Source organism: Moschus berezovskii, chromosome 17 (assembly GCF_049115385.1).
Source record: "Moschus berezovskii isolate FMDL1 chromosome 17, NW_MosBer_1.0, whole genome shotgun sequence".
NCBI classification, from domain to species: Eukaryota; Metazoa; Chordata; class Mammalia; order Artiodactyla; family Moschidae; genus Moschus; species Moschus berezovskii.
Window position 1 is genome coordinate 72,535,004 of NC_142476.1, and position 15,129 is coordinate 72,550,132.

General features: G+C 41.2%; 1 protein-coding gene across 9 annotated transcripts in view; it reads left to right on the plus strand.

Annotated features, from left to right (window-relative positions):
- Positions 1-15,129, plus strand: part of ESRRG (estrogen related receptor gamma) — a 700,961-nt gene that overhangs the window by 497,995 nt on the left and 187,837 nt on the right. For all 9 annotated transcript variants that reach the window (XM_055419897.2, XM_055419903.2, XM_055419900.2 and 6 more), the window contains one exon: positions 5,050-5,465. In XM_055419897.2, coding sequence (XP_055275872.1) covers positions 5,063-5,465 — 403 coding nt within the window. In that variant the 5' untranslated portion in view covers positions 5,050-5,062. The remainder of the gene's footprint in view (positions 1-5,049; positions 5,466-15,129) is intronic.

Sequence of the window (15,129 nt, forward strand, 5' to 3'; positions counted from 1 at the left end):
ACTTTCACTTTTCCCTTTCCACTTTCACACATTGGAGAAGGAAATGGCAACCCACTCCAGTGTTCTTGCCTGGAGAATCCCAGGGACGTGGGAGCCTGGTGGGCTTCCGTCTATGGGGTCACACAGAGTCGGACACGACTGAAGTGACTTAGCAGCAGCAGCAGGGAACATAGGCTTAAGTCCTTTCTGGGAAATCCAGATGGCGCTGGACACTTATACATTGCCCAGAAAGTCACGGCAGTTCATTTACCTGGATCTAGGTAGCATCTCTCAAATCAAGCTTGATATTTATAATATATATGGGATGTTAATTACAGATTGTCTGGTTTCCCCCTACAACTTTAACTGATCCTTGCTTTTTTTTTTTTTTACTCACTTCGTCCTTTTACATGCACACCTATACGCACAACTAATAAACTTTCTAAAATTACATTTTTATGTAGGCCAGCAGCCAGGAAGCTTTATTTGCTTGATGATTAATATCTAACACCAAAGATAACTTTTACTCTTGCTGCCCCTTAGGCAAGGCTGGGCACGAAGTTCCTATGTTATTTACAAAACAAAAAACAGATTCACTGACCTAGAGAACTTCAGGTTGCCAGGGGGAAAGGATGGTGGGGAGAGATAGTTAGGGAGTTTGGGACAGACAGGTACACTCGTTTAAAATGGATAACCAACAAGGACCTACTGTATAACACAGGGAACTCTGCTCAGTGTTGTGTGGCAGCCTGGATGGGAGGGACAGTTGGAAGAGAATGGATACATATATATATATATGTGTATGGCTGAGTCCCTTTGCTGTCCATCCGAAACAGTCACAACGTTGTTAATTGGCGATACTCCAATATAAAATAAAAAGTTAAAAAGAAGTTCCTATGTAGAAGCATGATCATCAGACTTTATATATAAATATATACTATATAATAGAACATATATAGAATATAAGGGCTTTCCTGGTGGCCCAGTGGTAAAGAATCTGCCTGCCAACGTAGGAGACTTCATTTCAATCCCTGGTCTGGGAAGATGCCCTGGAGAAGGAAATGGCAACCTATTCCAATATTCTTGCCTGGGAAATCCCATGGACCGAGGAGCCTGGCGGGCTACAGTCCATGGGGTTGCAGAAGAGTCAGACACGACTTAACAACTAAACAACAACAATATAGAATTTATGATAGAACATATATAGGATTTACATAGAATACTGAAGACTGTATCTCAGACTGTGTTGAAAATGCTTTCTAAAGTGCTAAAATGTCCCTGGCTTCTAGAGGGCTGTTACAGTCTCAAATTTTGTTTCTTACACAGAAACTAAATGTTATTCTTGACATGGTTATTTCTCTTTCCAGTTTATTCTCAGGGTGTACACTCAGAAAAGATTTTGAGAAAGTTACTTCTCTTTTTCCCTTGTGCCTTCCATCACTTCCCTTGAAATAATAAAAGCAACTCTATGTAGGCTTTAAAATAAATATTTCCCACATATTCCAATACATGTTATTTCTATTCATAATTCTTAACTAAATTTATATTTTTATTAATCCAATGTGACCTAAAATTTCTGCATTAACAGCACAGTGTGGAATCGGGCTTATTCTCTTTGGCTCCAGATAAAGCCATCATCTTGAAAATGGTTCTTTCTGACAAAAAGGTGTTCTTTTGAAATAAAGTCTTATTCACTGCATTCCTCTTAGAGTTAATGTGAATTTTAGTGCCTCTAATTTTAGATTGAAGTGAAGTCTAGAATAAAACCCACCAGCTGACAATTGAATTTATAGATAGTTGTGAATATTTCAGGCTTGAATAATAGAGCTGTAGAGTTTCAGAGACAGAGAGGGAGAGAATTAAGACCCACTGTAGTTTTAGGGTATAATGTAATGGTGTCTAGGAAATGTTCAGTGTAATGAGCTAAGTAGTAATTAGGAGACAACTGTGTTCTTTCAGCTTCGGTTTTGGTGTCACTCCAAACTCTGGGGAGGGTGACTCAACAGGGTTGCCACAGTGGTGGTGGCTCCTTCAGCCACCTTTGCACTCATGGGTGAGCGTGAATGTCATGGAGCCTCTGTGTGTGCCATCTCTACCTCTGCTTGCTTGGCTGTTTTTTAAAAAGTCAGCAAACACCTTGAAAGACTCTGTGTTGGCTTGAAGACATTTCTGCCCTGGACTTTGGAGTCAGCCCTGAGTTCAAATCTTGATTTTTCCACTTCCAAACTGTATGACTTTCAGGAGTCTGAGGGTCTGTGTCCTAAAGAGTCATACCTCCCTCACAAGACCGTCTTGGGGATTAAATGAGAAAATATTGGTAAAGTACTCAGGTCAGTGCCTGGTGCCTAGTAAGCACTTGATCAATGGCAGCTCTATTATTATTGCCACTGGGCAGAAAGTGTTCATGAAGGAAGCGGTTCATGTCTGAGAGGAAACCTGTAAAACCTACAGCACAAATCCAGCTTGTTCACTTTCATTTACAGCTGCAGTGGCCAGAGCTGTGTAAGAAGAGAGATTGCCCCTGTCCCAAGGCTTCCCTGACTGCATGAACTTTGTGAATTTTCTTGCTTCCATCCAGTTAATTGCAAAGTTAGGGACTGAGATTTTCCAGGAAACGGCTGGCTGGAGATACCCAGCTTTTCAAAGACTTATTAACAACATGCATTTGACCCATAAAAATTTGGTGACTTTGCAAATAACGCTTCCATGAATAGGAGGGTGATTCCTGCCCTTGTTCCTCAATGAAGAGTTCTTTTCATTTTAGAAGTCCATGAGGAAAAAAATAAAAAGAAGTCCATGAGAAGAAAGCTCAAAGGAAAGAAAATTGGTATACAATTGAACAATCAAAAAAAGAGAGAAGAGGACCTGGAGAAAGCGTAATCTGTTTTATGATTAAGCAGTTCAAAGCCACTGTCCTCAGGAAAAAGAAAAAAAAAAAGATTAAAAAATGGTGCCTCACAGGCAGATGGTGAAAGAGTTAATTGTCATCGCTGTGAGAAATTCAGTGCCGGAGAGAGGAAAGGGGAGCAACCGTGTTTTAGTACCCTAATAACTTCTAACTCTAGTCTAAGATCATAATGTATGTGCGAGCAGTCCAGTAATTATAAGGTAATAAGTGAAGTGGTGGGGTAAGTGCTTTAAATTAAAAGGAATTCGCAGGGCTGCTGTAAGTCAGTGCCGACCCGCTTTCTTTCAAACGTTGACTTGAGGAAAAGTGCTTAGCCCAGGGTGCAAGCCTGGAGACAAGGAGAGCGATCTATTAATTACAACGCTCATTAACAGTGACGGGGGACAAGGCAGTCGAGGTGGGAGGGAGCAGAAGCCTGGTTCCGCCTGGCAAGGGGGAATATTTTTCCTTTCGTTTCTTCTCCAGGAAAGGACAACATGAGTGGGTGGGTGAAAGCAAGAAGGTATTTTTGTGGATTTCTCCTTCCTGTTTGTTTTCTTCACATCCTGAGCTTGCTTTCCTTGAGAAAGCAGCACAGAACTTCCAATGGGAAATCTGCTAGATAGGAGGCACATTCTGGCTCTAGAGGCACTTGAGACCCCCTTCCTGGAACCGTTCAGTGAATGTTCCCTGATAGGAAAGAACCGTATTTTTCTTAGTTTGAAAGTAACAGGACAGCGGGGGAATTTGGGGAGGGGGTGCCCAGAGGAGAGCATGGAATTTGTGCAGTGATAAAATATCATTAGATTTATAGGGAAAGAGGTAATTGAATCCTTTTAGTTATCCTGTGACATACTCCCCCAAATTCCAGTGAATGACCATTACCCTGTGGGATTCCCATAAATCAGCTTTCCACTGGGAAGCAATTATGTTAGTCTCTTTCTCAGCTCTCTCCTCTTCTTCCTCTAGTGGGCTCTCAGAAAGTTCTTAGAGACTTTGCTAAAAGGGGTTTTGCAATGTGGCTAACCGGAAAGAAAATAGGACCAATTCCGTCTTTTCATCTAGTTACCTCTTCAGAAACTTAATCACTTATGGGTCCAACAAAGTAAGAGGGATGGACCGTTTCTTCTAAATAAGAGAGAGGGTTCGTCAGATTAGATGCTTCATCATATTTCCTTTTAGGAGGTATGATGTTAAAAGAGCAAAGGAAGGGGAGAAAAAGAAACCACCACAAGTCTTATTTTTTCAGGATAAAATCTGATACACCCTTACTTTCCTGAGTATAGAGTATCAGATTTATGGATTCACAGGTAGACTGAAGGCTCAAATGGCTTTTAGTGATTCTTGTCGTTGATGGTGGTAGATCACACACACAAACACATACACTCGTAAACACATATACATATTTAGGAATCGATGCCGGTAATCATTTCCCTGTTTTGTGGGCTCGAGGAAATAATCCTTAAATATTCGCTAGAATTTTGTCCTTGAAATCTTTCTATATCGCTAAATGCTCAGGAAATAGAGCAATTTAAATAAAGAGGCAAAGTGAGTGAGGATATATTCCCTATGTGTCTTAGATCAATAAAAGACACGGTTATGCTTATGGAAGCATGCTGACAAACAGTAATTACAGAGCTGAGGAATCATCTGTTTGGTCTTGACAATGAAAGTTGGGTTCTGCTCGTAATACAATGATTGCAACATCAGAAAATGGAAGAGAAAAGTAGAGTGAGGATAAATGTAATTTTAGAAATGATACAGACTACAAATTACTCTTCTTCCGTGGATAAATTTAGAATCTATTATAGAGTTGATTTAGATATTGACAGTGCTGCTCCAAGAGAAAGGTATTAAAATGAAAGGAAATGGATCCCTTAGAGCTTTTGTTTATGGTCTGTCTGCGCACTTTGATGTAACCCTGTCACGCCCTTATGCTGATTACCTTGTTGTAGAACAAGAGATATTGACTAGGGAATGATGTGTAGTCCCCAGCTGTTAGGCAGCACTCTCAAGGAGCCAAGTCTTTAACATATGAATTCTTGCCCTTTTTTTTTTCTCCCTTCAATCTTCCCTTCCGTTTTCTCTTGATTTTTCACCTCCTCTTTGTTTCTACCTGTTTTGCTCTTTGTGTTTGACTCTCCTTCTCTTTCTCCTTCTGTTTGTATCTCCCTCCACCTCAGGCTTCTCTGCAGAATGTCAAACAAAGATCGACACATTGATTCCAGCTGTTCGTCCTTCATCAAGACGGAACCCTCCAGCCCGGCCTCCCTGACGGACAGCGTCAACCACCACAGCCCAGGTGGCTCTTCAGACGCCAGCGGGAGCTACAGTTCAACCATGAATGGCCATCAGAACGGACTTGACTCGCCGCCTCTCTACCCTTCTGCTCCTATCCTAGGAGGTAGTGGGCCTGTCCGGAAACTGTATGATGACTGCTCCAGCACCATTGTTGAAGATCCCCAGACCAAGTGTGAATACATGCTCAACTCGATGCCCAAGAGACTGTGTTTAGTGTGTGGCGACATCGCGTCTGGGTACCACTATGGGGTAGCATCCTGTGAAGCCTGCAAGGCATTCTTCAAGAGGACGATTCAAGGTGAGTGAGGGTTGCGCCTGGCGATGGATGCCTACCCTCCTCCCACTCATATGATGGTTGGTTAGTTGGTTTTCCTGGTTCTTGTCCTAGATGATCTAGTTTTGCCATCTTAATTCTATCTTGTTTACAAAATAGAAATAGATTAAAACTGATAGTGGAGGATTTGTAGAATAGACTCCGCCCCTCCATTTGCTCCCTATCAATTCCACCTTTACTATCAAGCTCCAGGGATGGAATGATAATAAGCTTTGGGTAGAGTTTAAAAGAGCACAGCTATTGTTAGAGCAGTGGGGCTCTAGATAGCTACTCAACTGATGTGTACAGGATGGTGGTGGCGGTAGTTTAGTCGCAGAGTTGTGTCCAGTGCTGGCAACTCCATCTATCCATGGGATTTCCCAGGCAAGAATACTGGAGTGAATTTCCTTCTCCAGAGGTTCTTTCCGACCAGGGATCGAACCCATGTCATAGGCATTGCAGACAGTCTCCTGCCTTTGAGGCGAATTCTTGACTGTTGAGCCACCAGGGAAGCCCTGTCTATGCCCTGGATAAATTGTGTTTTTACCTCTTCTGTTCTTCTTAGAGCTAAAATAGTAAATATTTCAGACCAGGGATTTTCAAACTAGATTATGCGTCACACTCACCTGGAGGTCTTGTGAAAATGCAGACCACCCACTCCCAGAGCTTCTGATTTATTAGCTCTGTTTTGGGTAGGAGTGTGAGAATTTATATTTCTAACAGATATTCAGATGATGCTGCTATTGTTGGTTCAGGGACTATACTTTGAGAATCACCTCTTGAGACAAATTTAATTTTCTGTGGCCTTCCTTCTTTTCCTGTGGTTAGACACACTTCCCCCACCTTTTTAATGAGTTTATATCAAAATATACCAAATTATAAAATATGCCTCCAACATGTACGACATACCAAAACTATACAGATCTCCAGATTTACAAATAGCAGTATTATTCCCCACAAAAAGTGTAGAAACTATGGTTGAAATTTGTATGTGACCTTTAAATTAGGAATCCACAAATACAAAACTCAACTCCTTTTCAAAGCTATAGATATATATCCTTATAGAAAACTACATTTCACCTTTCTATATTCTTTGTGATACACTTTCAAGAAAATAGAGGAAGGAAAGAATCTTTGTTTATTGAGTGCCTCTAGCGCACCAGCGATTATGTTTTGTTCAGTGATTTACAAGATGTATCTTCTGGGGATTCCCTGGTGGCCCAATGGTTAAAGCCTCCGCACTTTCACTGCTGAGGGCCCAGGTTCAATCCCTGGTGGTGAAACCAAGAGCCCACAAGCCTTATGGTGTGGCCAAAACAAAACCAAACCCAAAATGTTATCTTCTTAATTAGTTATGGATACAAGTATGTCTATCAGTGGTTCTCAACCTTGCGGGCTCACTGGAGTCACCTGGAGATGTAAAAAAATATCGATATCTGGGCTCATATCCGCAAATTCGGAATTAATTGGCCTTGGGTGCAGCCAGGGCAAGTGGGGATTTTGAAAGCTTCCTAGTTAATGCTTCAGGTAAAACTGAGGTTAAGAACCACTGCACTGAACTGTGCTGTGTTCTATAACAGTGCTTCTCAAAGTGTGAGCTCTGATTCTGGAGTATCAGCATCACTGGGGAATTTGTTTGAAAGGCAGATTATTCCCATCCTGCACCCCGGATCACCTCCATCAGCATCCCTGGGGGTGGACCCAGCAATATGCGCTTTGCCAAGCCCTCCAGGTGACTCTGATGCTCAGAGTTTGGGAACCACAGCTCTGTTACCATGTTGCTGCTGATTTAACGCCAGCAACTCTCCTTTGTCATCTACTGGTCCCTTGTCGGACATAACTGGAATCAGTTTAATAACTGTGTGACATGCTTCCTGGTTTTTAAAGCACAAAAGAGATGATGTTTGTTAAACTCTAATCCTTCTAAATGTTCCAACAAAAGGTGATTCTGAAACCCTTTATGGGCACAGGGTTATCTTCTACCCTTTCTTTTAAGAGCATGTGCGAGGGCAAGTCTCACCCAGGTGCAAAGAAGACTATAGTGAGTGTCCTGAGTGGAACAGGTGGTTCCATCTCCCACTTGCTTTTGTGTTGTCCATTACATGATTGTTTCCTTGATGTATGGCTGATGAATACACAGTTAAAGAGTTAAAGTGCACAGTTGTTCAAGAAATTGTAACTTATATAATAGAATGGCTCTTTCAGCCTCATCTTTTCATAGCCTTTCATAGATTTAACTGAAGAACACAAGCCAAGTTAGTGTGAGTACGTATGAATTACCTAAGTATTTTCCTAGCTGTATCTTCATATTTAATGGATCATCATTGCCATATTTTATTAGCATTTTCTTACAAAAATCCTTCATCCACTGGATCTTTATTTCCTTTATTCTCATCTATAAACTGAAGGCATTAAGACCTACCTCAAGGAGTGCTTCTGGATAAAATGAAATATAAAATCACATGTAAAGTGAGTAAGTAAAAACAATGATGGTCTGTATGCAATGCTTCCTCTCACTTTGGGGCATTTGAACATATTTCTTCAGCCTTCTTGCTGGTGTTGCTTAGTTGGTAAGTATTGTCTGACTCTTTTGCGATTCCATGGACTATAGCTCTCCAGGCTCTTCTGTCCGTGGGATTTCCCAGGCAAGAAGACTGGTGTGGGTTGCTGTTTTCCTTCTCCAGGGGATTTTCCTGACCCAGGGAGCGAACCTGCATCTCCTACATTGGCAGGCGAGTTCTTTACCACTGAACCACCAGGGAGGCCCTTCAGCCTACTTGTGTGCTGTGTTCAGATGCTCAATCATGTCTGACTCTTTGCAGCGCTATGGACTGTAGCCTGACAGACTCCTCTGTCCGTGGGGTTCTCCTGGCAAGAATACTGGAGTTGGGTGCCATTTCCTCCTGCAGGAGATCTTCCTGACCCACTCCTCTTTTATGTCTTCTGTATTGGCAGGTGGATTCTTCACCACTAGTGCCATCTCAGCCTACTTCAGTTCAGTTCAGTTCAGTTCAGTCGCTCAGTCGTGTCCGACTCTCCGCGACCCCATGAAAAACAGCAGGCCTCCCTGTTCATCACCAACTCCCGGAGTTCACTCAAACTCATGTCCACAGAGTCGGTGATGCCATCCAGCCATCTCATTCTCTGTCGTCCCCTTCTCCTCCCGCCCCCAACCTTTCCCAGCATCAGAGTCTTTTCCAGTGAGTCAACTCGTCGCATGAGGTGGCCAAAGTATTGCAGTTTCAGCTTTAGCATCAGTCCTTCCAATGAACACCCAGGTTTGGTCTCCTTTAGAATGGACTGGTTGGATCTCCTTGCAGTCCAAGGGACTCTCAAGAGTCTTCTCCAGCACCACAGTTCAAAAGCATCAATTCTTCGGCTATCAGCTTTCTTCACAGTCCAACTCTCACATCCATACATTACCACGGGAAAAACCATAGCCTTGACTAGACTCAGCCTACTTACTAGATTGCAAAACTTGAGAAGGAAAACACTTCAAATTTGGGGCTTCTTAGCAGCCATTGCCCCACAATATTAGAATACAGATGCTACAGAGCATCTCAAATTTAAACTATTAGTAATTTGATTTTGTTAACTCCATTTATACAACTCGGGGCCTAACTATTGACTCAGGGTCAACAAATATTGACTCAGAATCTACTGTGGGCCTGGCAGTGTATTGGTTTGAGTTTCAACTTAGCCATGTTTTCTGAAAGCTTGGTTCCTAGAGGTCTGTGGATTGAGGTAAATTCCTTCTATAAATGTCTCCAGCCTTGAGGGAATACCAGAGATTTTGGTTGGGGGGCAGGATTAAACAACTTGGACCTCAGTATGTTTTCCAGTATGTTGTCCTAAAGATCGGACCACTATGTGCAAACATTTCCTGACAGTTGTTTAAAAAAAAAAGAAAGAAATTCTATTGCTGAGCTGTTAATAGCCATGCAGTAGTTACTTACCAGAGATCCCTGGAATAGAGCAATTGGAATTCTGTTGCTGCTGCTTCCTTAGATGCTGAAATGCTACCAAAAGCTTCCCAGGGCGAAGCACAGGGTGGTTCTTGGCATTGATGTGTTAGCGCTCAGTTCTACTCCATATTGGAAAGAGCAACTTCCAAGGATTTTGAGCAGGAGACAGACATGTCACTGTCCAGATTAGACTCTGGACTTGTCCACCTGGCTGTGCTTGTAGCTGGCAGCTGGGAGGCACTCCAGCTACCCTGCTATCCTGCTAGCTACATCAGCGGGCGTCATGCCGTGGTGCTTACTTAGCCCCAAAAAGGCAGTGAGGCAAATAAAGGGATTAAATTGTGAAAGTGTAATGTAATAATTAGGGTGGTAATTGTAAGGGAGATTGGAACAGCCCCTCCTTTCTGCGGCCAACGAGTGATAGCGATGCAACTGGGAAGATGTTGAAAGTGGCCCGAATCTGTTGCATCATCACAGATGCTCATTCTGATGCGGAAAGGACATCCATTCTCATGTCTTGAGGCAGCATTGCAGCCAAACTATCCTTGACAGATAGTAGTCTCTGCCCTTCCCCTCCCTTGAAGCTCTCCTGGAGAATAAGAAATGATTATGCAACTTCCCTTAAGAACAAGTCTTTCTGCAATCTCACAACCCATACAGGCAAGGCATTATTTAAGTGTGGCTTCCTGGTTCAGCATGCTCTCATTGATTTGACTAAGAGACTTATATATTCAAAGCCATAGTCACAGGGAATATTGCCACTTTAGAATTTTTATTTGTTATAATAATTTAAGATTGGTTATCCAATATGTAGTACATTTTAAAAGTTTAGCAACATGCTTAAATTTAGAGTCAAAAGAACAAATATCTGGAGCACATCTTAAGAAAAGTAATGAGACTTGTTCTTGTCAAAGCTGAATGTGGTTATTCTGGTTGTGAGAGGCAATTAATCATAGATTTCAGTGAAAGTCAACCGGAAAGGCATATTTTCCACCAGAAAGGCATATTTTATTTATTGGCTGTTTTCAAGTTATCATTGGAAAACTATTGAATTAGGTCAGCACTTAGGTAAAAGTCAAAAGTTTTGGAAGATTTTAGTCGGTTTTATCTTTTTTCTTTTCTGCTGAATAAAAAACTTTTTAGAGGCTTTTGACAGTTCTTTTATCACAGCATTACAATGCCAGCAGTGATTTCATTGTCATTTTCTAAGCTTATTCATTTTTGTGTGTGATATCATTTGTCTGATTCTTTTCTAATTCTACCTTTTTCCTCGATGCATAAATGAGTGAAAATTTTTGTGTATGTGTGGGTTTGTTTGTTTTTTTTTTGTATCATTAAGAGTTTTCCCTGGACTCTTGTTAAGGAGATAAGAGAAGGAAAATATCTTTATATCCCCAAAACTCAATATATATTTCATTATTTAATTTATAAAACACTAACCCCCAGAAGTTTTTATTTCTATATAAAAATATGTATTATATTACATATATATTATGTTTACTAGATACATGGTTAATATAACCATTTTCAACCATTTATTCTTATGCTAGAAATATGGCATCCACCCTTTTAAAAAGAAATTTTGTATTTAAAAAGTAGGGGATAATTTTTTAAAAAGATATTCATTTTTCAAAGGGGTTTTGAATTCATGTAAAACCAGGTTCAAGTCTTAGCCGCTTACCTGCTGAGAGGCCGCAACTTCTCTGTGCCTCCCTTTCAAGGTGGTAAGTGTTAAATGAGAGACTGTCAAAGTGCCTGACCCAAAAGTGCTCAATAAATGATTGACTTTGGTTGATATTAACAGTGTGACTAGGATACTAAAGCCCTGGGCGGGCAAATACTCTTGGCCAAAGAGATGTCTTTTATGGTAAACCAGAAGGACCTGCCACCTTCTCAGCTCACAGCTCCCCACCCTTTTTTTCTGATAATACCCCCTCTTTTCCTGTAACCATTCCTCACCATAGCACTGTTTTAGACTACGAGGCATTTTGGTGGGCTGATTGGAAATTTGATTGGTTTTAAGTAGTCTCATGGTGATCAATATTTTTTCCCCCCTATGGATGAAAAGGGACTTCCCTGGTGGCTCAGATGGTAAAGCGTCTGCCTACAATGCAGGAGACCTGGGTTCAATCCCTGGGTCAGGAAGATCTCCTGGAGAAGGAAATGGCAACCCACTCCAGTATTCTTGCCTGGAAAATCCCATCGACAGAGGAGCCTGGTAGGTTACAGTCCACGGGGTCGCAAAGAGTCGGACACGACTGAAGCAACTACACCACCGCCACCAAGTCAAATATGTTCTGTTTCTGGATGGAAAATGAGGTAAATCAGAAAGGGAGCCTGAGTCTTGTAACTTAAAATATCCCAGGTAAGCTTTAAATGCGAAATTTAGGAAATAAAAAGAACAGAATATCTTTGCTGCGTGAGATATAGGCGTGACCGTCATGAGCACCAAGTCCGCTGCAGATATCCATGGGCTCTGAGATGGGAGTACAGTGGGCAGCCATATACCGTGTATGTAAATATTTAAATGTTTATAAATCAAGATAATAAACTGGTAAGGGGGTTCCTCTGTGGCTCAGTCAGCAAAGAAACCACCTGCAGTGCAGGCCGAGACCACCTGCATCCCTGAGTCAGGAAGATCCCCTGGAGAAGGAAATGGCAACCCACTCCAGTATTCTTGCCTGGGAAATCCCATGGACAGAGGAGCCTGAGGGGCTACAGTCCACAGGGTCACAAGAGTCGGACACGACTGAAGCAACTACACCACCGCCACCAAGTCAAATATGTTGTGTTCTCCTATTTAGCAAATATGCCTTCATAGTGGCCTGAGAGGCCAGCTTGGCATTTTTAATTCTTAGACTCAGGCGTTTTGTATCAGGAAGAAGCGGTAGAAGGAGAGCCAGTGTTTCCTGCAGCAGCCCCATTTCTCTCTCCCTTCGCCCGTGCCTGGCATCCTGTCTGGTATAACAGCATACCTCTGCCACCCTGTCCAAGGCCCACCCACCCCTTCCTAACAGCTGCACCTTGATCATGCACTGGCTGTGTAACATGCACACAAGGAGTGAGGTCCAGGCCAAGCCACCTTCCAGAGGAGGGACCCAAGCAAGAGGTTCACACAGGCCCTGGAATGGGCCTTGTGGAGGGAGTCCCAGGTATACAAGCATACAAGGGGTGGATCTGGGAGTGGTTATCTTCTTTGGCTGTGGAAGGGTTCCCACCTTGATGCTTTCTAAAGCCTGGGGCCTTCAGGTGGGGGCCCTCCTAGTCTGAGTCTAAAGGTGACACTGATAAGAGCCTTAAATCCCACCTTAAACACAGGGCTTTAAAGAGGAGGAATTTGCCTGCAAGGCATCTGCTAAAGGTGTCTGGGCACAGCCTATGCAAATGCTATTCTTTTCCATCCTGAATTGCTGACTCCTTCCTGAAGCTGCCTAGTTTCTAGAGGCTCTTTCCTGGAGGTAGCATTTTCTTTGCCTTCCTGTGCTATTTTAGTCTTAGAATATTTGCAGCACTGGAGGAAATAATTTACAAATTGAGTGTCTGTATATCATATGAACCTTCCCGTGGAAAATAATCAGGTATTATCTGTTTAACTCAAACAGCATTTAGAGAAAAGAATTTCCTCAGTTTGTAAATGGCAGCTTTAAAAATAGTATGTTTTAAAATTAAAATCCAAAATAATATAGAAATATCTAAGCCATCCTAATGAACCTCAGTGATTATTAGTTTGTTTGCACTGTTAAATATGGAGGTAATATTTTCAAAAGAAATATTTTCTAAACGTCAATTGGCTTTAACTCAGAGCTTGCTCTTGTTATGTTTAATTGCCTTTTTCCACTTTTCCTTGCCTTTGATGCCACCGTTGTCTGATTTTTTGAAATGCATGAATTATCAGGTTATCAATGAGAAGAATGAGAAGTAGTCTTTCTCCTGTTATTTTAATTGTTAGCTTCAGTGTTTTTAACAGTAAAATTCAGTATCAAAGACTTTCTCCATGGGTAGAGAATGTTATGTGAATAGATGTTTTAGGAAACAGCACAATTTATAGTTTACTCTGTCTCAGTTTTGACTTAGCGGGCCCACTTCTCAGGGTAAGTGAGTGGTGATTCTTTTTTCATGGGTTGTTCTGACTTTGAGGAATTGGCCTAAATTGTCATCACTTCTGAGGTTGTTGAAGAGCTAAGGGCAACAAAATTCTTCTATAAAGGATCAGATAATAAAAGAGATGGTAAATATCTTAGGTCATGTATACTTTCCCTGTTACTTGTTCAGGTTTTGCTTTGTTTTACTTTTTAAGCTGTTTAAGAATATAAAAATTCTTAAAAAATCCCATGGATGGAGGAGCCTAGTAGGCTGCAGTCCATGGGGTCGCTAAGGGTCGGACACAACTGAGCAACTTCACTTTCACTTTTCACTTTCACACATTGGAGAAGGAAATGGCAACCCACTCCAGTGTTCCTGCCTGGAGAATCCCAGGGACGGGGGAGCCTGGTGGGCTGCCGTCTATGGGGTCGCACAGAGTCGGACACGACTGAAGTGACTTAGCAGCAGTAGCAGCAGCAAGAATATAAAAACCAATCTGAGCTTGGAGTCACACAAAAACAGACCTAGGGCTAGATTTGAAAGCTGGCCATAGTTTAGGTAAACATCCTCATTTCATCTTCCTTGTGGGCAATATTGATTAACAAAATTTTCATTTCAGAGGACTTTTGCTTAAATGTTATTTATTTAAATTGAAATCAAGTTCTTTACCATGATCTTTTTAGTCTTTTATTTCAGTTTTTAGAATTTTTTTTCCAGGAATCAGAATTTTCTAGCTTCTTTTCACTGCTCCAGATGACATATACATGTATATATCAGCCAGCTAGTCAGAAAACAGAATCAATGTAAATGAAAACAAAGTAGCATTTAGAGTAACTGACAAAAAGTTGGATCTTGGTTGTATAAAATAAGAGTGTTTATTTTCAGAGAATAAATTGCATAGTTGGTCTCTGATCAGGGAAAGGAAAAGAGAAGAAAATGTAATGAGCCTCACTGTTTTTTTGTCCTTCAGATGTTAGGAGCTCACATTTGCAACACCAGCGTCTCTGGTGTCATTCACATGTTTATTAAACACATTGCATTACGTTACTGTATTTTGGAAGTCATTTAAAATCAGCATATTATTTTAACCTCCTGAAAGGGTGTATTTTCCAGTTGGGTGACAGTAGATAAGAACCCATCTCACGTAAGCAGTTTGTGCTGGTGGCATTCAAGGAGAAAAAGAGTTTGCAGGGAAACTTGTTAATGCCATGGTAAAAAGTCCAGCTGCAGTTCACTGTCAGATTAGTGAGACTGGATAATTAGTCAGTTTAGGCTAACAAAATTCACGTTCCTAAGCAGTATATCTGCAAAATGAATGACCCCTCTTTTACTGTCTGTGTTATTTCATGGTGGTTGAGAGAAGTTACAGCATGGATTTTATGACCCTTTGGTAAATTACATTATGTTTATTTTTATTTATTAAAAAAGACACTTTGTAGTAGTAATATCACTAATCTTAAAAGTGCAACAGTTATGATGAATAAAAGTACAAACTTGTTAGTAACTTTTTAAACTTCTATTTTCATACTTTAACTTCCTAATATATCTGTAATATTAATATATTCTTCATTCTACTGTGATATGGCCTTCATGATATAATC